The following is a 24,843-nucleotide window of genomic DNA, read 5'->3' as shown; positions in this document are numbered from 1 at the left end:
ATGTTAAGTCATCAGCCTCTATACACAAGCAACTAGTTGTGAAAATACTTCACATGCAAACTTTATTTGCTTACTTGGATAAAGGATTAAACAAGAATAAAATTTCTTGGCAAGTGTAATTTACTTTCTAATTGAGTGAAAAACTTTCCATAAAGTTTGGAAAGTATGATAGTGACATCAGATAGGTGAACTGCAATTTTTGTGAAACATAACATAATAAACTCATATTTTGGTATTGTTATGCATAAGTGTATAGTATACATTTTAATTTTTTTTCCCTTTAGAAAACACATTCCTCCATGCTGTTTATTTCAGCATAGCTAGATAACATTAATTCTGCAATTTTTTTAGTTGCAAAAAAAAAAAAAAAAAAAAATTCATAACTGAAATCACTACAAAAGTCTAGTGGCAAGAACTGCTAGGTTAACTGCAAATTATTTGCGAAGTGTGATGTAGACATTTAGTTACTAAATATTAATTTTAAATTATTAATTATGCTTTATAATTTACAAACTGACTTTGCTTACTGTGATTTGTTCCTGTAATTGATGCTATTTTACCCTGCTCCTGGATGTTTTCATCTTTTTGATAAGTGATACTGCATTCTGGAACTGTGCCAAGAACGTTTATGGTTGTTTAACCCTATGTATGGCCTTGAACCTTAAATTGTGCAATAATTGTTTATTATTTGAGCCTGTTATGACACTGAGATTGATTGATACGAAGCAAAGGAAAATCCTCTTTAAAGTTACTGCTTGTCGAAGAAAAAGACTACATTATTATATATGTAGTTTTGTTCATTCTCTTCTAATAAAAATTTGTGAACTATCTTCACAAATTTTAATTAGAAGTGTTGTATAATAAATAAATTACACTATTAGTTGTGTTGTTTGTAATGACTTAAAGTAATTTATCTGCACATATAATTTTAACATATTTAAGTTTAATTCATACCGTTGCTATTTTATATATTACATTTATAAAATAGTATTGGTGTGTATTATATATGATTATATAATCAGCCAAGTTCAGGTTTTGGCATTTAAGAAAGCACTTATCTTTCATCACAGAATGATGTAAGATAGTTTCTCTTGTTTAACATAATTTTATTTTGGATTTATGTAATGTTATTCCAGGAAAAATGCAGCTATCATTTTCTGGTGTATGTTTGTACATGTGTGCATATGCACACATTCTCCAGGAGTATAGGCCAATACAACTGTCTGTTCATGCTTCTTTCCAATCAGTATTTTTCTTCCATATTAAATTTTTACATGTCAAGTTGTTTCAAAGATTAATAAACTCTTACATTTCTGTCTTCTAAGGAACTTAAAACTACAAACACGTACTATGCTAATTTTGCATCACCCATTTTGTTTACCATACCATCTGTGATTAACTACTTAAATCAACACAAGAATATATATTGAACATTATAACATCCATTTATTTTCTAATATTGTCGTTTTTTAATGTGTTTTTGCTGTTGAAGCCATCTGTCTTGATTTTCTTAAGAACTTTCACATCTGTGGTCTCCAAACTTTGATTATTTATTTAATTTTTAACCCAACTTCAGCTCAATGTTGTACTGTTGTTGGTTTGGTATTTTGGCTGATTTCTCTTTTACCATATAATTTTATTTTACTTCCTTTCCACCACTTACTTTCTATGTTATCTCAAAATTATACTTAAATAGCTGAAATGATTTACTTATTCTGTAGTCTCATGTAAGAATGCTACTGATGTTTTTTTTTTATATTGTCTATTTTCATAGATTTTTTTTTTTTCAAGACAAATTTATCATTTTTCATCATAAAAAAAAATATATCATTGTATATGTTTGTGCACAGCATCTTATTATTATTTTTTTTTTTTTTTTTTTCTGTGTGGGTTCTATATTTATCTGTAAATAGCATACATTTTAAAATCTTGCTGTTATCAAAATATAATTGAATGGAATAACAAAGAACTTTTAGGTCTAAGATATTCTTTAAGGAAAATTCACAAAAAATTGAGACAAACACTGTTAAATTCTGTAGGAAAGATTTTTCTTTTAAAAAAAACACAAAAATCATTAATTAGTTCATTAAGAAAAATCCCCATGGATTTTGCACATTTTTTATACATAAAATGTTTTAAATATTGGTTTAAGATTTATTTATTTATTTGGTAAAAGAAAATGAAATCAGAAATTCTTGATGAAAAAGAACGGGAAATAACTTGTCCTAATGATAATTTGCAAGCTTCATTATTTCCTTTTATTTCAGAACCTTAACATTTTATTTTTTAAGTTTTTTTTTATTTTGTAGTCATTGGTAAATTTCCATTAAAATAGCATTAATGCAATGGAACAGTGGATGAAACATTTCAGTTTGTTATAGTGAGCAAATTTGCTTTAGTGAATTGTCTTTACTGAGAAAATATTTCATGGATCATCTATTTACATAGTCTTTAATGCATTCTAACCAAAGATTATAAAGGATGCGTTTGTATATCAGAACAGTTGTTATTATTATTTTTATTGATGCTATCAGTATGATAAAAAAAAGAGAATTTTCTATCAGTATGCTTAAAGTTCTGAGGATTTTTTAACATTTAAATAAAATGTTAAAAATCTCAAATTTTAAACATTTAATTAATTTTAAAAATGTAAAAAAAATTAAACTTTATAGATACCTAGGAATTTGGATGTTACTAACAACATTAAATTTTATCTATAATGACCTAGTACTTTAAAAATGGATTTTTAAAGATTTCTTTCATATCTTTTAGGAATCTGGTGAAGGAGTTGGGGGCTATGCTAAAGAAATGTCCAAGGAATTCATAGAAGCAGAAATGGAACTATTTGCAAAGCAGTGCAAAGAAGTTGATATTGTTATTACAACTGCTTTGATTCCAGGAAAATTGGCACCAGTTCTTATTAAAAAAGTAAATTGAATGAAGAAAATTATTTGAATTTGAAATATATACATATATATATAATTTCATGTTGACTCTCCAGAGGTACTCGAGAAAATTATAATTTCAGTTATGATTATAATTATTAGCAGTATGCTGGAGTTTTTGTTTGTTATTTGTATTAAAAATGAAGCAGTTTATTTTTACCTTGGTTGAAATTAATGAAGTTTCAAAGGTTAATCCTGATTATTTAGAGAAGTGAAACTGTTAGCAGAAGTACAAATTTTTGTTATTATTAGCTTAACAAACAGCAGACAACTTTTATCCAGCCCAACACCATATTATGTACATTATATATTCATGTATATAATACATGAATTTTAGTACATATCTTGAAAGAAAATGTTTTGTTCTTGGTTATGGTAAAATATTGTTTAAAATATTTATTTCAGGTTTTGTTAATGATCAGTTAGCTTTTAAAGGAATGAGGAGATAGTGGGGGGGGGGGGATTGAAGAAAGCATTGAACTAGGTCTGTGGAATGTTGATTATTAGATAGACTAAGAAAATGCAGGATTCAAAGTTTTGTAGCCAGACAAAGGAGAGATAATGGAAATATATGAATTAGTAATGGAGAGTATTATAGCATAAATGGGAAAAAGATTTTTCAGTGCATGACAGGTGAAAAGAAAACAAGGAAGCATCCCTGTAAGCTAATTAAATGTTAAGCAAGAATTTATGGGTCTCTTAGGATTAATCCATTAACTCTGGAAAGGTGCCTAATTAATAACAACAGTAATAAAATTATTCACTGTACTATATTTGCAACAGACTTAAAGATGTAATGTATATGTTACTAAAATCAAAACTCAAATGCAGTAAATTACAGTATGGTGCAAAAATAAAGCCAGTGCTGAATAACTATGATATATGTTGTGGAGTAAACAGTGTTGAAGTTCAGTACTGTTTTTTTTTTTTTTTTTTCATCATATCATATATATCGTCATTGTCATCAAATTCCTGATGTATACCTTGAACAAGATAGTTTGATAGTACTGCATGATTACATTCACATTATTACTAGCATCTTAATAGTAGTAGTCATCCATATTAGTCTCTATTTTCTGTCACAACTTCAATATTTGGAGTATTCTTCTAACTGCATAAATACACTTAACTTTGTCTTCCTCTGGAACTTTTGTCATCGAACACCTGTTTTGCTAACCTTCCTCTCCCATACTGTTATGTTCACCTTAGATTAGCTCTACTCATAAACAATGTTAGCTCCCTGACATTGTTTAAGCAGTTTCCTCTGCTTACTAATAATGTCAAGTTTCTTCCTGATATTACCCTTTTCCTAATGATACTGCCACTGATGTCTGTTTGCTCCTCTTATTTTTTGGAGCTCTCATATGTGTGATCTGAATTCTTTGCTCAACTGTTTACTTTATTTTTTTTTCCAACCCAACTATCAGATTCATTAGTTTAAACTGGTTTGAATATTGTCTTGTATGCTGTTAAAGTACTCCCTACTCTACTAGCTTGTGCTTTGCGTATGCATCAGTTAGCGTATGATCAGTTAGCTTTTAAAGGAATGAGGAGACAGTGTAAAAAAAAAAAAAGAAAAAAAAAGAGACATTAAACCAAAAGAACTAGGTCTGTGGAATGTTGATTATTAGACAGACTAAGCCACTTTCTACTTTTTAATGCCACTTTCATTCATAATGTGATCCATATAGATGATGAATAAGAGTGGAGATAATGTGCATCCTTACACCTAATTTTACACGAAACTATCTTTTTGAATTCCCTTCAATTCTAATTGCTGACATACAGCTTAAACAATGTATGATGTTCCATTTACCAGATATAAATGGAGTATTTTGGTAAGCTTTTAACTGGGAACCTTGTCATGTGTCTTTTCCTTATCTACAAAACTAAAGTACAGATCCTTGTCATATTTCAATGATTTCTCAGCTATTTATCATAAAATGAAAATCTGATCCTGACAACCCCTCTTTGGTCTGAATCCAGCTTGTTCTTCTCCCAATTTCTCTTCCACAATTTTTTTTCTTAGCCTCTTTTCAAGAATGCTTGCATAAATCTTAACTGGAACACTTAGTAGAGAAATTCCCCTATAATTCTCACATTCAGTTTTATTCCCCCTTTTTTATAGATGGAAACTATGAGAACTGCACTCCAGTCATCTGTAATTTGGCCTTCTGACTAGGTCCTCTGAATTATGCAATCTAGCCACTGCAAGACTTTTATACCTCCATGTTTGAGCATTTCTTGTTGAATGTGATCTATTCTAGTTGCCTTTCCACATTTCAGTTTTTTTTGTACCTCAAGTATCGATATCTACTCCTGTTTGTCTTGAAAATTTTCTTCTGCTATTCTTGCCTGCTTCTTTTAACAGTCTTTCAAAATAATTCCACTAGACACCAAGATATCCTTATCTTCAGTTTTCATATCATCTATATCATTTCTGATTTCTTTTGCAGTACTCTCCTCCATTTCTAAGTTTTTTAATAGCCTTCAGAACACTTTGCCATTTTCCTGATATTTATCTTATATAGTTTCTATTGAAGTCTCCCATGACTTTTGTTTAGCTGTTTTTGCACATAGCTTAGCTCTCTTACATTTCTGTGTGCATTCTTTTAGGGTATCTAATGACTTATTGATACGAATTTTTGGTATGCTTTCTTCTTTTCCAGGACACTGCTTTAACTTCTTGTGTCCACCATATCATTCATATTATTTTATCCTCGTAGATAACTGAATCAATAGCTCAACACACCTTAAATAAAGACCATTTCATTAGATGGGAAAAAAAAAGCAAACTACTACACAGATCCCAGTTTAAATCAAGTGATGTTTTTTGGAGTTTGCCACCAAGGTTTTGTTCTTGTTTTTGTTTTTCGTTCATATTTTCTTCAATAATGTTAATGTTTATATAGTTGAGTCTACAGTTTACCTGTAAAAGCTCACGTTAATGCTTGTTTGTATAGTTTTTTGCTGATTTTCTTGCTGAGTTTATTAAGAAAATTTTGTCAAAAAGTCCTGAAGACTTGTATTAGATTTATTTAAGAGTACAGCATTATCTACATAAATAAAACATCTGAGGTTAACATTTCCAGATATAAGTCCTCATTATATTCCAAATATTCCTGTCTTAAAGTGAAAATCTGAACTGACAACTCCTATTTGGCCTGAATTCAGCTTGTTCTTTTTCTTTTCCAAATTCAGATTTCCATAATTGTAGTGATTCATGTTGAAATTTTTGGATTAAAAGTATGTAGAAACAGGAATGAAATAGATTAATTTATTAAATGAACTAAATATTTACACCTGACTTTTTTCTCGCTCAAGTTAGCATTACGAACGGTACATTGAAGATACACATTTAGTGAAGACAAAATTACAGTGAAATCCAGAGAAAGGACAGTCACATGTATGGAGGGCAACAGTGGTGCTCCCTGCAGTGATGTTCTGTGATTATTGTTAGCAGGCAGATAGGGTGGTCATGACAAAATTTCATGCTGGCTGGCGTGTCGCCCAGTTAAACAAGGCCCCCGTTGTTTTCGCCAGGGAACCAGGGCGAACAGCGAAAAGTTAGCGACTGGAACAAATCTGAAAACACACCCCAACTCAATATCACCAGAGTTAAAGATTGGAACTATCAACATAAGAAGCCTGAATGGCAAAGAAATGGAGCTAGCTGAGGAATTAGATAAGTACCAGATCGACATAATAGGGGTGACTGAAACAAAAAAGACCAAAACTTGTGAGATCTTTCTGAGCAATAAATACAAAATGTGATATTCAGGCAATGACAATCAAGGAAAAGAAGGAGTAGCCATAGTATTCAACACAAAATATGAGGCTAATCTTCTTGAATGGCAGGCAGTCTCAAGTAGAGTAATGTGGGCAAATATGAGAATGGGGAACTGGACAATGAGACTTATTTGTGCCTATGGTCCCACAGAAGGTTCTACTAAGGTAGAAGTGGAGGAATTTTTTGAGGCTTTAGAAAAAGCAACTGACACAATGAAAAAGGAAAAGTTGGTCCTTGTTGGGGATCTAAATAGTAGAGTAGGAAATGATTGTGAGACATACAAAAATATTTTGGGAAAATTTGGAGAAAAGAGCAAAGCTAATAATAATGGCAAATATCTGTTGGATTTCTGCTCAGGACATGGACTGGTTATTACTAACACCATGTTCCAACATAAAAATGTGCACAAATTCACATGGAGAGAAGAGGCAAGGAATAAGAAAAGTCTCATTGGCTATGTTATTGTTGATAGTGATGTTTTCTCCCTGATGCAGGACAAAAGAGGGTACAGAGGATTTGAAATTGGAAGTGATCACTATTTAGTCTTGAGCAGGATAAAATTGAATTTCATATTGAAAAGAATAACATGTAAGAAAGTTTTAAAGCGAATAAAAGTTGAGCAGCTCTCAGATTGGAACTGTAGACTAAAATACAGAAAGATTATTGAAAAAAAATGAAAGAGTTTGAGAACAGGAATCAAACCTTGGGGATTCAGTGGCAAACTCTGAAGAAAACATTGATTGATTCTGCCAGAGAGGCATGTGGTGAGGTTGTCTGCAAGGATAAAAAAATCAGAACTCCCTGGTGGACAGAGGAAGTTAAAGAGGAAGTGAAGGAAAAGAAGAAAGCATATCAAAAGTTCCTGTCAAATAAGTCAGCTTGTGCCCTTAGAGAATATAGAGACAAATGCAAGAATGCTAAACACTGTGTAAAACTAGCTAAACAAAAGTCATGGGAGGACTTTGGCAAGAATATAGAAAATAAATATCAAGAAGGTGACAAAATATTCTGGAGGTTGTTGAAGAAGCTTAGGAACGGAGGAAAGAGTGCTGTAAAAGGAGTTAGAGATGATAAAGGTGACATGAAAATAGGAGAAAAAGATATCCTTGAAGTATGGAGTAATTACTTTGAAAAACTGCTAAATGAAACAAGCAGTGATGAGAGCACAGTGGTAAAAAAACACTGACATGCAAGCATGCAGTCAGGAATACATATCCATACTTGAAGTAGAAAAAGCCATCAAAGGCTTGATATGTGGAAAGGCAGCAGGAGTAGATGATATTCGACCAGAAATGCTGAAGTATGGTGGTGTGAGAGTCTTACAGGGGCTGCACTGCATAGTTCAGAAAGCCTGGACAGAGGGACGAATTCCCGATGATTGGAGTAGAGCTCTCATAGTACCCATATATGAAAAGGGAAATAAAACTGAATGTGAGAATTACAGAGGTATTTCCCTACTGAGTGTTTCCTGACAAGATCTATGCAAGTATACTTGAGAAACAGTTGAGAAGAGTTGTGGAAGAAAAGCTTGGTGAAGAACAAGCTGAATTCAGGCCAAATAGAGGCTGTCAGGATCAGATCTTCACTTTACGACAAATAGTCGAGAAAGCATGGGAATATAACAAAGATCTGTATTTAAGTTTCATCGATTTGGAAAAGGCATATGACAAGGTGCCAAGAGAGAAGCTATTCAATACGCTACAATTATATGGTGTCAATTGGGCATTATATCAAGCAATACTTAGTCTTTATTTGAGTTGTCAGTCAGAAGTTAGAATTGAAGGAAGTACAGGAAGATGGTTTAATGTTAAATTTGGTGTGAGACAAGGATGTACATTATCCTCTCTGTTATTCATTATCTTTATTGATCACATTATGAAAGAAAGTGGCATTAAACATGATATCAAAATTGGAGATGTTAATGTCAGCTCTATGCTTTATGCGGATGATGTTATACTTCTAAATAAATCTGCTACAAGTCTGCAGGATTCTCTGACTAAATTGAATAACTGTTGTAATAGATATGGTATCAAGGTCAGCAATGAAAAGACAATGACAATGAAAATAGGCAGAATCATTGAAAATGTCAACTGTGTTGTGAATGGAGAACCTGTGGAACATGTAAAACATTTCAGCTACTGAGGCACGATTTTTAGTGAAGATGGTAAATTAAATATAGAAATAGATAACAGAATCAGCAAAGCTGGTATGGTGGGAAGTCAATTGAATAAATTCATATGGAATAAGAGAGAAATTAGTCGGAACACTGAATTAACTGTATACAAGACAGTGTTCAAACCAGTTTTAACTTATGGATCTGAGAGCTGGGTCAGAAGTAAAACACTTGACCAAAGACTAGAGACCGCAGATATGAGAGTCCTGAGAAAGATTAGAGGCGTGAACAGATGGCATCAATGGCAATATCATATTAAAACGAGGATATTAGGAAAGAACTTGACATTGTCAGCATCCAGGAATGCGTTAGTAGAGCTAATCTCAGGTGGTATGGTCACTTAAACAGAATGGGCAAAGAAAGATTAGCAAAACAAGTGTTCTCCGCTATGTTGCCAGGAAAATGACCCAGAGGAAGACCAAGATACAGGTGGATTGATACAGTACAAAGTGCCTTAGATGATAGAAATATAAGATCTGATAATGTTGGAGTCTTGAGAAGTAACAGACTGATTTGGAGGAAAATTGTAGATAGGAAGTTAGTAATGATGTAAATTTTTTTTCATGCAGTACTATCATATCCTGTACACCCCTTGAGGGTACATGGCAGGAATTTGATGAAGATGATGATGGGGTTCTGTAACACATGAGCTACCTAGGACTAGTTTCTTTTATTTAAACTGGGATCTGTGTAGTAGTTTGCTTTTTTTTCCATCTAATGAAATGGTCTTTATTTAAGGTGTGTTGAGCAATTCTGCTTTTTGGTTGTAAATATAGAATTTATTTTTTGGTTTCTTTTCTTATTATGGTGGTCCATTTTGTCTGTCCAAAGTACTAGATCCCTCATTAATCCAGTACTTTGAAAACACCTGTGAAGGAGAGATCCTGACAGTCCTTAATTTATCTAAAGAAAGTGGCGACTTTATCTAAAGGTTTTACAGAGTATTATGATTCTGTGTTCTTTCAGGAATATAGAGTAGGGATATGGTGTGTGTGTGTGTGTGTGTGTGTATATATATATATATATATATATATATATATATATATATATATATTATTAATTAGTTTAAATGAACAATCACTATATATATAAAATATATATATATATATATATATATATATATATTTTTTTTTTTTTTTTATATATATTTATATATATAAAATATGGTGTGTGTGTGTATATATATATATTTATATATATATATTATTTATTAGTTTAAATGAACAGTTACAATATATATAAAATATATATATATATTTTATATATATTGTGATTGTTCATTTAAACTAATTAAATATATATATATATATATATATATATATATATATATACACACACACACCATATTCCTACTCTATATTCCTGAAAGAACACAGAATATATATATAGCCTTGTTGCGGGGAGATAGGAATATGGTATATCTATCTATCTCTATATATATATATATATATACATATCTTCGTTTGGGGGGGGGGGTTGAGGTTTATTGTCCTGTTTTAAGTAGTTTGCTGAGTTTTTTTTTTGTAACTCTTCAAAAAGTGTAAGTAGCATCTTGTTTGAGATGCAGTGCAGTTCCTGAGGACGAAATTTGATCTGCCCTGGAGGCTAAAGTTTTGAAACTTCAGTTTCTGAACAGGATGAGGATGTTGAAGCAGTATGTCTGTATCTGCCTGAGGGGGTGTGGGTCTGATAGACTGAGCATGTTAGAGACCCATCCGATTGCCTTGTAAGGTATCCAAAAAAGGCTAGAGCCTTTTCTTTTCCCTCCTCAACAGTAAATGTAATTCAGGGATATTAATAATATTACTATTATTACGTGACACCTCCAGAGAGTCCAAGGATTCGTCACAGGAGGGCAGTCCACTTCGCTAAATACATCTTGCCCTCCCCTACTACAACACTACTACCATCAACACTCATTAACATCATCTACTGCCCGTCATCACCAACAACGGTATTTTTTTTTGTCTGTAAATTGCACATGTTCTGAAAGCCAAGTTTGTCTTCTCACAGGATGAAAATCACAAGTTTCTGGGAGAAAAAACCCTGCTACCTGCATGTGAGATTGGCTAACTCACCTTCAGTTGAACTAGTCTCTGTGATTTAAACTGGGATCTGTGTAGTAGTTTGCTTTTTTTTCCATCTAATGAAATGGTCTTTATTTAGGTGTGTTGAACAATTCTGCTTTTTGGTTGTCCATATAGAATATAATGGTATTGAAAAAGCCCATAAGGATTCCCCTCATCATGACGAGAATTGAACCCAGGTCTTTTCCAATCTAAGGGCACAATTTTCTGTTGTTCTTCCAATAGCGCTATGGAGGCACATATATATGGTTAATTAATTATCTTCAAGATCTATAACCAGTAGGGAGCCCCACAGGAAAGTACAATAACAAAATAAAAGAATTATTGTTATTGAATACGTCAACATATATCCCAGTAGTGAGGGATCTTACATCATTGTTAAAAAATAAAACCATAGGTCTGTTAGACAATATTACAAGCTGATCAATGGTTTTGTCCAAGTAAAAAACTTTTTTCCCTTTTCACAGATCAAGACTATTTGGGCTACCTAAGGTCTACAATCTTGAGGTCCCACTTGCTTGGCATCTGAACTGAACAAGCATATTGGCAACACATCTGCTTATGCAAAAAATACTCCACACACACACACACACACACACGCACACACACACACACACACACACACACGCACGCACTTTAAAACGACTATATAGAATCTTCAAAGTTGGAGGGAGATTTTTGCTTAGTGAGGCTTTGACATGTCATCCCTTTCACTAATGTTCCACTGGAACATTAGTGAAACTAGAGCTCTTTTACAAATCCCTTCCCTCGATACATGCATACTCTGCACTGCCTCTTTTGGGGTATTTTAGCTGGAACAACCAGCTCTTCAAACAAATTGAAGTTGTGGCAATGAGCTCCCCACTTTCACCTCCCTCATTGCTTGACTATATGGAATCCTTTGAAAAACATTGGCACTTAATTCAGCCTCCCCCCCCCCCCTCTTAAGTCCAAAGTATGGATGAGGTATATAGATAATGTCTAACATTATCTATATGCCCACAGGCTCTTTCTAACCTTTTACAATTTATTACCATTATCCACCCATCAGAAGCCTCCCCCAACCACACAAACAGATAAACAGTCAGCTACTACATACCACTTAATATCACCATCCTGCCCAGAAACTTGGGATTTTCAAACTTTACCTCTGAAATCTCAGCACTGATTTCATCGTCAGGACCTACACTTCATCTGGAACAAATTCTACTTACAATTTTTGAAGTGTAAGTAGCAACCATAACTCGCACCAAAATCCTTAAAACAGGACAACAAACCACACTCCTCCAGCCAGACTATATACCATATCCCAAGTCTACATTAAAGGTACAGCAGATAAACTGGGTTCATTCCTGAAAGAACACACAATCAGAAAAGTATACAAATCTTTGGACAAAACCTCTACTTTCCTTAAATTGAGGATTGCCAAGATCCTCGCTCCTTCCCAGTTGTCTCAAATATTCCCTGTTAATGTGGGATACTTTTGACATACAAGACATACATCCAAAAAGCAACTTTTTGGATGCGTGTCTTGGGTTTATGGGTAGTTTCCACATTAAAAATAAATAAATAAGTATTACATCATGTTTCAGCCCCTGGTGTAGATGGGACCGGAATCTAATTCACAGAGCATTGTAATCTTAATTAATTACCATGTTTGCTGGCGTATAAGACACACTTTTTTTCTTTGAAAATAGGTCTGAAAAACAGAGTGTATCTTATACGCTGATACTCAGTTTTTTATTACTTTCATTTCTGGACATTTTCTCTGTTCCTAGTCACGTGATTTCTTTCTTGCTTCCTTGCGGTGTGAGAGCATTCCAGTTATGTAGAGTTCAGTGGATCAAAAGGCTGGATGGATGGAGGAGGAATGAAGTTATGGATAAATAAAATTTGATCTAGGCGGACTGTTGAAGAAGCCTGCCCTGCTAGTATGGGATCAGTTTTGTTCTCACAGAACAAAAGATGTTAAAAATAAATTCAATAAAAATTACAATAAATCAATAAAATCAATAAAAATTACAGCTAAACTGAGTTTTGAACTCAGTTTAGCTGTAATTCCAGGAGGTCTAACTAGTCAGCTTCAACTTTAGATGTCTACATTAATAAACCATTTAAGGGATTTATGAAGGAGAAATGGAACAGCTGGATGCAGTCTTCATATTTTGAGGTTACACCATCAGGAAGAAGGAAGAGGCCTAGCATTTTGCACATTTGTGAGTGGGTCAAAGCTTCATGGGATGTTGTGAAAACTGAAACAGTGGTTAAATCATTTAAGAAGTGTGGCATTAGTAATGTGCAGGATGGTACAGAGGACAATTTGTTGCATGAGGATTCAGATTCTGATTTAGAAGAGGTTTCACGTGTCTCTTCATTTAGCTCTGGAGATGAATTTCTGGGTTTTGACAAAAAAGATTAAAAGGTTGGTAGTACTCTTTCCTAGTTAGATTAAGTATTGTTGAAAGTAGATGTCTACTTATTACTTTATATTTGAAATACTGTAAATTCATTATAATATTCAGTGATGAAGTTTTTTTTCCTAAAAAATGTGTACAAAAAAGGGAGTGCGTCATATACGCCGGCAAATACAGTAATTTTTTTTTAACCTACACATGAAAGGTTGCTAAACCTATAGCACATTATTTGGGTATAGTCAAGAAGTTAATAATGAAGAAGGAATTTTTTTTTTTTTTTTTTTTCTTGAACAGCTGAAGGTGTTGTCTTTTGAAAGGACAATGCTGGAGGCTTTTTCAAATATAGGAGTAGATGGACTGAAAGAGGAGGAGGAGAAATTTGTTTGGTAGGTTTGAAGCTGTACAGTAAATGGATGTTGACCAGAATCATCATCATCATCATCATCATCAAATTCCTGCCATGTACCCTCAAGGGGTGTACAGGATATGACAGTACTACATGAAAAAATTACATCATTACTAACTTCCTATCTACAATTTTCCTCCAAATCAGTCTGTTACTTGTCAAGACTCCAACATTATCAGATCTTATATTTCTATCGTCTAAGGCACTTTGTACCGTATCAATCCACCTATATCTTGGTCTTCCTCTGGGTCGTTTTCCTGCCAACCTGGCAGAGAACACTTGTTTTGCTAATCTTTCCATCTTTCCTCTCCCATTCTATTTAAGTGACCATACCATCTGAGATTAGCTCTGCTAACGCTTTCCTGGATGCTGACAATGTCAAGTTCTTTCCTAATATCCTCATTTTTAATATGATATTGCCATTGATGCCATCTGTTCACGCCTCTAATCTTTCTCAGGACTCTCATATCTGCGGTCTCTAGTCTTTGGTCAAGTGTTTTACTTCTGACCCAGCTCTCAGATCCATAAGTTAAAATTGGTTTGAACACAGTCTTGTATACAGCTAATTTAGTGTTCCGACTAATTTCTTTCTTATTCCATATGAATTTATTCAATTGACTTCCCACGATACCAGCTTTGCTGATTCTGTTGTCTATTTCTATATTTAGTTTACCATCTTCAGTAAAAATTGTGCCTAAGTAGCTGAAATGTTTTACTTGTTCCACAGGTTCTCCATTCACAACACAGTTGACATTTTCAATGATTCTGCCTATTTTCATTGTCTTTGTCTTTTTATTGCTGACCTTCATACCATATCTATTACAACAGCTATTCAATTTAGTCAGAGAATCTTGCAGACTTGTAGCGGATTTATTTAGAAGTATAATATCATCCGCATAAAGCAAAGAGCTGACATTAACATCTCCAATTTTGATATCAGGTTTAATACCACATTCCTTCATAATGTGATCCATATAGATAATGAATAACAGAGGGGATAATGTACATCCTTGTCTCACACCAGATTTAACATTAAACCATCTTCCTGTACTTCCTTCAATTCTAACTGCTGACTCACAACTCAAATAAAGACTAAGTATTGCTTGATATAATGCCCCATTGACACCATATAACTGCAGCGTATTGAATAGCTTCTCTCTTGGCACCTTGTCATATGCCTTTTCCAAATCGACAAAACTTAAATACAGATCTTTGTTATATTCCCATGCTTTCTCGACTATTTGTCGTAAAGTGAAGATCTGATCCTGACAGCCTCTATTTGGCCTGAATCCAGCTTGTTCTTCACCAAGCTTTTCTTCCACAATTCTTCTCAACCATTTCTCAAGTATACTTGCATAGATCTTGCCAGGAACACTCAGTAAGGACATACCTCTGTAATTCTCACATTCAGTTTTATTTCCCTTTTTATATATGGGTACTATGAGAGCTCTACTCCAATCATCGGGAATTCGTCCCTCTGTCCAGGCTTTCTGAACTATGCAGTGCAGCCACTGTAAGACTTTTTCAATTACTTTTTCAAAGTAATTGAAAAACTGCTAAATGAAACAAGCAGTGATGACAGCACAGTGATAAAAAACACTGACCAGGCATGCAGTCAGGAATACATATCCATACTTGAAGTAGAAAAAGCCATCAAAGGCTTGAAATGTGGAAAGCCAGCAGGAGTAGATGATATTCGACCAGAAATGCTGAAGTATGGTGGTATAAGAGTCTGACCAGAATCTGCTCATGTTATTATATTGGAAGAAATTGGAGAAGTAATGGCGGCTGTTTCAGTTGAATGTTATCTGTGAAAATAGGTAAAATAGGTACGTTATTCTGACAAAAATAAACATTTTTGTGAGAATAATGAAAATCTTTGAGACTGTGGATTCATTAATTATCCAGATTGTCCTCTTCTGAATAGCATCAAACATTCTCAGAGAAGTTGATTGTGCACTTGTAGTGGGAGACAGTTTATTTTTTTATTTCCTTTCTTTATTGTGCAAGTCTATCAAGTTGCATCCAGTGGTTAAATCTTAACATGAAAATAGAAAAAAAAAAAAGGAAAAAAAACACCTGAAACAACTACAAATCAACTCACATTTGAATTTGTATATCAGGATCTTATATAAACATGTTATCTTCGAAATTAACCATTAGCTTATCAAATCCATTAAGAGATTGAGTCTTCACACCTTATAACTAAAATGAAAATCTTTAATTTACAAAAGAACACAAACATATACAACATAAAATAATTTTAAAACTACAGGCACCAATATATTCATCGCATCACAACTCCAAGCAACACAAGAGACACTAGCTACACAGCTTCTCTTTAATTATTATTATCCAACAGTTATTATCTTATATGCAAAAAACATCTGAAATTTTAGTTTTTTGTTTCCTATATAAACCTTTATTCCTTCTTGAATTCACACACAGAAGAAAGACTAGCATAAAAACTGCTTTCTGTATAACAGCAGCAGCATAAGATAGTCTTGCAGCTTCCTGAAATTACAGAACACTGAAGAGATCTTATTTTCATCCAGCACAATTCAATAACTTGATTCACTTTGTATATGAAATCAGCAGCAAGCTCCGTTGAATAAGCTACCAACACCATAAGAGTAGTTTCATTACTTATTGAATTTACTTTCTTTGCTGAAGAAATAAGTAAAACTATATCAGTTTCAAATCAGACTGAGAATCCTAAATAACATAACACACTTTATTGGGACCTTTTCTGTATGAACTAGAAATCAATCAAGTTCATTTCAGCTTTCGCTGAAATAAATCCTATATGGATTAATTACTATTAAAAAACTTCACTTATTTCTGTTTTAAAGGTAACCTCTCTTAGTTTTTCATTTCTAATTCATGTAATTTGTGTTCCATCTTCTCATATATTAAAGACATAGAATCTCCACAATTCTCTTCCTGTTGTGTTCCTTTCCTATTCCCCAACAGCTGAACACTTAGCAATTTGCAATAATATTATCAATAGAAGTATTGTAGTACCAGTGTTCAACTGATCATTATCTAAATTGAAATGAACACACACGGATGTATAGCCATAAATACTTAACCCCCCCCCACGAGGGGGCTCAACTTGCCCCAATAGGGATAGGGGAGAAAAGGGAGGAAATTCCATATGAATAAATAAATAAAATAAATGAAGAAAAGAGTCTAAGATGTTAAAGAACCATGAGATTTGAGAAAAAATGGAAAATATGATAATAGGATGTGTTTTAAATATGGAGTACAATGGCCTCAGATTCTGGATGGCTTGAATACTTGTTAATGCCCAAACTATCCAGGATGCTATCCAAACTATCCTTCAATTTCTTTCTATTTGATGAAAAACTAGGGAAGGTATGCAGTTTAGCAGTAGTTGGTAAAGTGGGTGGGAGAGTAATTTGCCTTAGTCATCAGTGCAAAGGTTTGAGAAGAAAAAGGATGCCAATGGGGGAAAGCTTATCTTTTAGTGATATTACAATAATACTATTTAAATATATGAGAGAGAGAGGTGGAGATTGGCAGAAGTTGTGACTAGTGGCCTTAGTGCAGATCCAGAAAGCTCTACTGCCATTTGAGCAGGAAGCAGAATAAGGTTTAAATTTGTTGATGATTTTTCCAGCTGTTATGAACTACATTGTAGGCTGAATATGAAGCTGGAGTTTCTGTCTTGAGACACCTATGGTATGCAGAATTTTTTTTTTCTTGCACTGTCCTGTCACACTTTTCAAAAACCAAGGCTTTCAATAGTTGGAAATTTTGGATGGAATTATTTCTGTTATTTTGTCAGTGAAGATGTCTCAATCAGGAAAATGGAAATAGTGATCATACCATGCATTTGAGGAGTAGAAGTCACTATGATGTAATGTTGTTGTTAACATAACTATTATTTTTCATAATTAAAAGTTATTATAATTAAAATATTAATTATAATAACTTTAATACTTTCCTTTATTTCATCAACATTATGTTGCCATAATCAAGGTCACAGAAACAATGATATATGCACTCAGCACTAATGCTGGGCAAATGAAGCTGAAGAAAGGCAACCAAAGTTTCAGAAGAGTCCTAAATGGTGTCCCTTAGTGGACTATATTGGTGGTCTTGGCTAATCGGCTGAAGATCTGAGGACGTGTGCTTTCCAAATTTGGAGCAGTCTCACGAGCTCAAAGTTGTTGAGGTTTGGAAAGTTTTTCAGGGCTGAGGCAGATTCGAGGATTAGTCTCTCGTATTTATATTTGCTGCAGTATAATAGAGTGGCCTTCTTCCAGCATATCCTGTGGTGGGTGTCGAAAGTATGGTCAACAAGTCCTTCGTGTCTGTTATGATGTAGTCCTTGTGTTCAGAAATTCTGATATTGGCTGTCCTGCCTGTTTGCCTATAGTTGGATAGTTTGGGAATGTGGCTGGTCTTTAGTGGAGCAGATAAAGGATGCCAATTTATTTATGTAGTCTGTAAGTGGTTATAATGTGTATTTACTTTAGGATTTTTGTTAATTTTTTGGATATACCCCAAATATATGGAATGATGATGGATCTTGAGTAATCTCTGCTCTGAAGGGGGTGGGGGTGATTTGCTGTTACAGGGCTTTAATATTTTTTTTGGTGATTGTAGCCATTGGCTAAGAAAGTGTTGAAAAAATGCTCAAGTTCAGTTGTTAGGGCACTTATTAATTTTGTCCTGTTATGTAGAGTTTTTATAATTCCATATTGTTGTGTGTGTGGAGGGGGGGGTATGAATATGTAGGTTTTCTGTAAACAGAGAATGCCAGGGATCCATCAGGCTGGCATGTAATCAGGGTGTCTAGGAATGGGAAACTGTTGTTGTTTTTATCTTCTAAGATAAACTGGATCATGGATGTTGATTGTTTAGATGTGTTAAGAAAATGTCTAGCATATCCAGGCCATGTGGCCTAATAGAGAAAACATCATCTATGTAGTGTAGCCTGTAAGTGGGTTTTTGTGGGCAGTGGTTTTTTAAGACTTTTTCTTCAAAGGTCTCCATGAAGTTGGCCAGATAGATGGAACTCATTGCTGTTCCCTCTATCTGTTTGTAGAACGATCTCTATAAAACAGACAGAGTTTGTAGAACAGACTCTATCTGTTTGCCAAACAAAATAGCCTGAGTTCATGGTGAACTGAAATGGAGCTGAGATACAGGAGGAAATATGGCTTGGATGGTAGCCAGTGACTAAGAAAGTGTTCAGAAGATGGTCAAGTTCAGTAGTTAGCAAATCTTTAAAATAACACTGGTGCTTCAAAGCATTATCCAGATCTTTTCTGGTAGTCTAATGCTTCAAAGCACCAGTGTTATTTTAAAGATTTGCTAAAACATATCTTCCACTATAATGACTCTTTCTTTGGTTTCAGGTTTTCTCTGTTAGTAAGCATAGATGTATTATTATTAATGGCATCAGCTGCATCATTTAATCAGTTCACAAAGGCATATCTCTATGAATTAGCAATGACAAACTAAAATTATTCTAGTATGTGTTAAATTGATCATTATGTAAATGGAAATTAATGAAAAAAAGAGTCTAAAATGTTAAAGAACTTGTCATTGTATTCAACAGTTTGAATATTATGATAGGTATTCAAACTGTTGTTTCTGGTGAAAAATAAAGTTTAGATACCTGTCATGCCAGAAAGTACTCAACCAGAAGTATGAATAAAATTCAAACACTCAGAGTTTGGACAGAGTTTATCTCTTTTTTAAGTAGTGCAATCCCAAGGGAACTGTTTTTACAGCATTGTTATTTCATAAGTTCTCTCTTATCCTCACAGTTTTTTCTTGCTTATCTAATAAAGTTGTCATTAAGTGAGCCATCATAAATCAAACCCTAATATGAATTGGGGTTTGATTTATGATGAAAAGATCTGGTTCCTGGAAATACAGTTTGAACTGTTTAATATAATTATAAATTTTTTATGTATCCTTTAATGTGATGCTTATCATAGAATGGGACAGCTGACACTCAGATTAAATTTCGTCAGTTCATTCTGGATTCATGAAGCATAAACATTTTATGCTTCTCCTCTAATGTTATGGCTTTCTGCTACTTTAAGAATTTTGTATTCTCAAATTCATTTTTCCTCTTTCTGAATATTTTTGAGGGCATATATATATATGTACTATGCCATAAATAATTTTAAATGCAATTTACAGTAAATGATGAGCAAGGCAAATTACAATAGTTTGCTGTTTTAACCGTTGGTTTCCTCCTCTGTACCTGTGAAGTGATCCAGGCATAATGACTCAGAGGAATAGTTTTTTAATATGCAAATATGTATGTAGCATTTTGTGACATAACACTCAATCATTGGATAAAAAGTAAACAATGTCAATTCAGTTATTAGAAGTCATTCATACTGACTAAAATATTTTATTCTGGGTTGTGCACTGTGGTCTGTCAGTTAATCAGCAACCTCAAGTTAAAGGATATGATCGTAATCGCTTCACTTCTGTGGTTCAGCATTTCATACAGTCATAATAGAATATTTTTACCCATTATAAAAGTGGGATTCATAAAGTGAGGATCTACTGTACTTATTAAATCCTTTTAAGAATTTGCTCACAATAAACTTTGCGAATTTACCTCTTATTCTCTACTTCCTTCATTGCTTTCTTCATCTGGAGCATGCCACATAGTACAAATATAGTACACTGCATTCCATTTTCTTTGACCAAAGTGTAAAAGTTGTCAGTATTGAACTAACACCAACATTCATCTCCACATCACTAGCCTATCTAAATTTTCCTTAAGTATCGCATCAGAAAATTCTCTGCTGTTATTCTTCCCAATTTTGCATCATGTGCAAACAGTTTAATAGTCTGTAGGTAAGTAATCTTTGATGTGGATCACAAGATTTTTTGTCTTTGCATATACAGAAATTTAGTTCAGGATGAAATACACATAAGGATTCTGAAACTCAACTTTATAAATTCAGCTGAAATTTACAAAGTATTACAAATTTACCAAGATTGAGCATTAAAATATTTCCAATTCATTCTAAGTATGTGGATGAAGTTTTCAGAAAATATCATCTCATCTTAGCATATGTGTCTGTTACTGTCATATAACTTAGTTTATTCAATATTAGTTAAATCAATCAGATTTAATTTAGCAAATTAAATCTGATTGATGAAACGATAAGGCAGGTAATCCTGTTTAGATAGTCAGTGTCAGTTGTGTATTCTCTAGTATTTTGCAGAATAGCTTAGTTGGTTTGGCCATAATCCCAGATGGCAGCAGTCATTTTGCAAAACAAAAAATCTGAAATTTCTAGCAAAAAGTTCTGCCAACACTATATGATGCCAATTAACTCACCTTTTGTTGAAAAGCCCTTATAAAGTATTTGTCTTGGATTGGATTCAAACCTAAGTTTTTTCCAATGAAGTAAATTATTGCTACTAAGTCTCCCAGAAAATAATGTATTTTTGTGGGATTTCGTTTCCTTTCTCTAGTCAAATTATTAATTAGGAAAATTAATTTCCTTCAAGGACACAGCAACTTGTATTTGACTATTTATTTTTCGTGTCGCAAAGAATGTTTTGTTTATTTTGTTCTACAATGATAAAAACAAACATAGCATTTCATTTCCTAGGAAACATTTGGATGCTCACTGAAGTCTAAAAAATGTTCATCCCACAAAGGAAGTGTTTCATTCTTCTAATAAGCAGCAACAGGTAAGTTGACTTGGAAAGTCTACTTTGGTTTGCAGTATGAACTTCTCTCTGGATTTTATGAAAGTAATTATATAAATCACACTTTCGTATACATCAGAAGTTCTTCTAAACTTCACATTTGTTAACAACTTGTTCTTATTGCAAATTATAAGTTGTTTACAAGTTTAGAAAAGAAATTAACAGTTAATTTTGATGAATGCTAAAGTATGCTGTAAGTTTTTTTTTATTTTATTTTATTATTTTTATTTGCATTAATATAAATCCTTTCAACTCAGTCATGCATGAAAATAGAATGTTGAATGAATCAAACCTGAAAGTAAAGTTAATTTTATACTTAAACCCAATCATTGAATACAGGTTTTTTTTGCTAATCTCAACAGTATAAAGTATTCCTTTGTTTCTGTTTGGATCACTTAAGGGTCAAATCTATAAAAATAAGAAGACTTCCACTTAACTGCAGTTATAAACTACAACTAAAACATTTTTGTTCATTATTAGTGATATTCATCTAAGGGGTGGGGATGTTATTTCTGATTTTCTGAAGTAACACAAGCAACTAAAAATATAATATGTTAAGGGGATAAAAATCCTTTATTGTTTTTCAGCCAGTAAGCGAAACTAAGATCGAACACTAAGATCTGAACGTTTCATGCCGACGAACTGTCGGCGGATCCAAGCGTAAGTGACCACTTGGTAGTGCCACACCACGGCAACTCGTTGCAAAGGTGGAGCAAGATCCATCACTATTCTTGATATTTTCTCATAATGTAAAAACACACAGCGCTTAGGAGATGTAGTACTGTTTTATATTATGAGGAGAGGTCACTACCCAGACTGGTTTCAACCTTTTTTTTTTTTTTTTTTTTTTGAGGTCTCATCAGTGAGTAGCTAGACCTAGAATATCAGAGTTTAAGTGAAAAGAACTTACATACTTTTGCTATACGATTGCCAGAAAGGTGTGTCACTATATTATATTATACCATATTATAACTAAGATGAAAAGCCAAACGGCTATTTTTTTCTGGCGAGGTTGATAAGTTAAGGGGATAAAAATCCCTTATTGTTTTTCAGCCAGTAAGCTGTAAGCCAGTGGTCACTTACGCTTGGATCCGCCGACAGTTCATCGGCATGAAACGTTCAGATCGTAGTGTTCGATCTTAGTTTCGCTTACTGGCTGAAAAACAATAAGGGATTTTTATCCCCTTAACTTATCAACCTCGCCAGAAAAAAATAGCCGTTTGGCTTTTCATCTTAGTTATAATATGGTATAATATAATATAGTGACACACCTTTCTGGCAAAAGTATGTAAGTTCTTTTCACTTAAACTCTGATATTCTAGGTCTTGCTACTCACTGATGAGACCTCAAAAAAAAAAGGTTGAAACCGGTCTGGGTAGTGACCTCTCCTCATAATGTAAAACAGTACTACATCTCCTAAGAGCTGTGTGTTTTTACATTATGAGAAAATATCAAGAATAGTGAGGGAGCTTGCTCCACCTTTGCAATGAGTTGCCGTGGTGTGGCACTACCAAGTGGTCACTTACGCTTGGATCCACCGACAGTTCGTCGGCATGAAACATTCAGATCGTAGTGTTCGATCTTAGTTTCGCTTACTGGCTGAAAAACAATAAGGGATTTTTATCCCCTTAACTTATCAACCTCGCCAGAAAAAAATAGCCGTTTGGCTTTTCATCTTAAAAATATAATATATTATAAGATGTATTGCATAGATTAACAATGAAAAAAAATGAAGTGAGGGAACTTGTGGAATAAAGCTTATTTCCCCCTCACCCCAGGTCATTTATTTATTTTTTTTAAATAAAAATTCTGATTGAAGTAAATTTATTATACATTGGTGCTCATATATGTAGTTATGTCTGTAGCTGAGTATTTCACCATGAGAACAAGACATGGAATCAAATCCTGTAATAATAATAATAGTGTTTTGAGAATACCCTTTATCAGATGGATAAATTACTTGAAATAGCAGGATGCTTTCTTCTGACAACTGTTATCAATGATTTTCTCCAGTTCATTACAAATTCGATGTACACCTTTCTTACAGTATCTTGTGCTCCTCTTGCTTATTTGACAAACATTGTACAATACAAATGACCAGTTTTTCTGCATCTCTAGATACAGATTTCCAAACTTTTCAGTTTGTTCTAGCAAAACTCAGTCCTGTCTTATTTCTTGCAAAAAAAAAATCCTCCACTTTTACTTTTGACAATACCAAATTTTTAGATGAGATTAAATTTGTATTTGTGATAACTGCAACTTCAAATTGCTTTTGGTATCTCAAGATACAAGAAAATTATGTATTTTTTCTTTCATTCTGGGTGTTATAAATGTATCTCACCATTGCATTTCTCATAGAGTGATTCACCTAAGACTTTATGTATATATATAGAGTGAGTCAAAATTCTATGAGCAATTAGAAACGTTCGTTAATAAAAAAAAAAAAAAGTATGGAGTATACAAAAATATGAAACTAACACTATTAAGAACAGCAACTCCTCTGATTTTACAATGCTTATTAAAGTTCATTGTTCTCATCATGTGTTGCCCTGTGCACATCCAGAACTGCAAATGGATGACATTTGGTGTTACTCGTTGCAACAATACAGTAATCCCTCGATTAGTGCGTCTTTTTTTTTTCGATACCCAAATTCGATTAGTGTGCCTATATACATCTTAAAAATAAATGTTACATATTTTAAAAATTTTCTATCTATACATTTTTATGGTTATTTTAAAAAATCACTCACCAGAATGAAATAATTTAGTTACCGATTTAAAATATTTTACAAAGTTATTTTTAATGGCATACTACACTACTTCCATGTACACTATGTATACTATGCTCCAAATTTTTACCTCCAAAATGTATGTCGTCTGCTATAGTACGCCCACAGATTCGAGAACCCTTTGACACTTCTACACATGTCACAAAAAGGAGAATCCATTCTGATAATAGAGTAATCAGTCCGTCTTCTGGGGTGAGTTGTTTATTATTACATGTCAGAAAATTAACTTCTCTTTTATGATCATTGTAGTTTTTAAAGTGTTAACTATTTTGCTTGTATAACAATTGGGAAATTTTATCTATAAAGCACGTGATTTCGCGTGTTGGCGACCAATTCGTATGTCCTTCATTTATTTCTCCCCTTCAGTGATAACATCCAAGAGTTAATTAAATCTCATTCTGAAGAATTGAGTGATTCTGACCTGCTAAATTTAGATGCACAGCGAGAAGATCCCAAAGAATATGAAGAAAATTTAACTACTGATAGTCATCCAAAAGAGATTTCACAGAAACAA

At 33.3% G+C, this 24,843-nt stretch overlaps 1 protein-coding gene across 1 annotated transcript in view; it reads left to right on the top strand.

Moving 5' to 3' along the window:
• Nucleotides 1–24,843, top strand: part of LOC150107468 (NAD(P) transhydrogenase, mitochondrial-like) — a 326,339-nt gene that overhangs the window by 104,273 nt on the left and 197,223 nt on the right. The window contains exon 4 of the mRNA XM_090391890.1: nucleotides 2,773–2,928. Within this exon, the coding sequence (XP_090248016.1) occupies nucleotides 2,773–2,928 (156 nt within the window). The remainder of the gene's footprint in view (nucleotides 1–2,772; nucleotides 2,929–24,843) is intronic.

Source organism: Typopeltis vanoorti, chromosome 4, assembly GCF_054136105.1.
Source record: "Typopeltis vanoorti isolate ZY-2024b chromosome 4, IOZ_Tvanoo_1.0, whole genome shotgun sequence".
NCBI classification, from domain to species: domain Eukaryota; kingdom Metazoa; phylum Arthropoda; class Arachnida; order Uropygi; family Thelyphonidae; genus Typopeltis; species Typopeltis vanoorti.
This window is presented reverse-complemented; position numbering and strand designations above follow the sequence as displayed.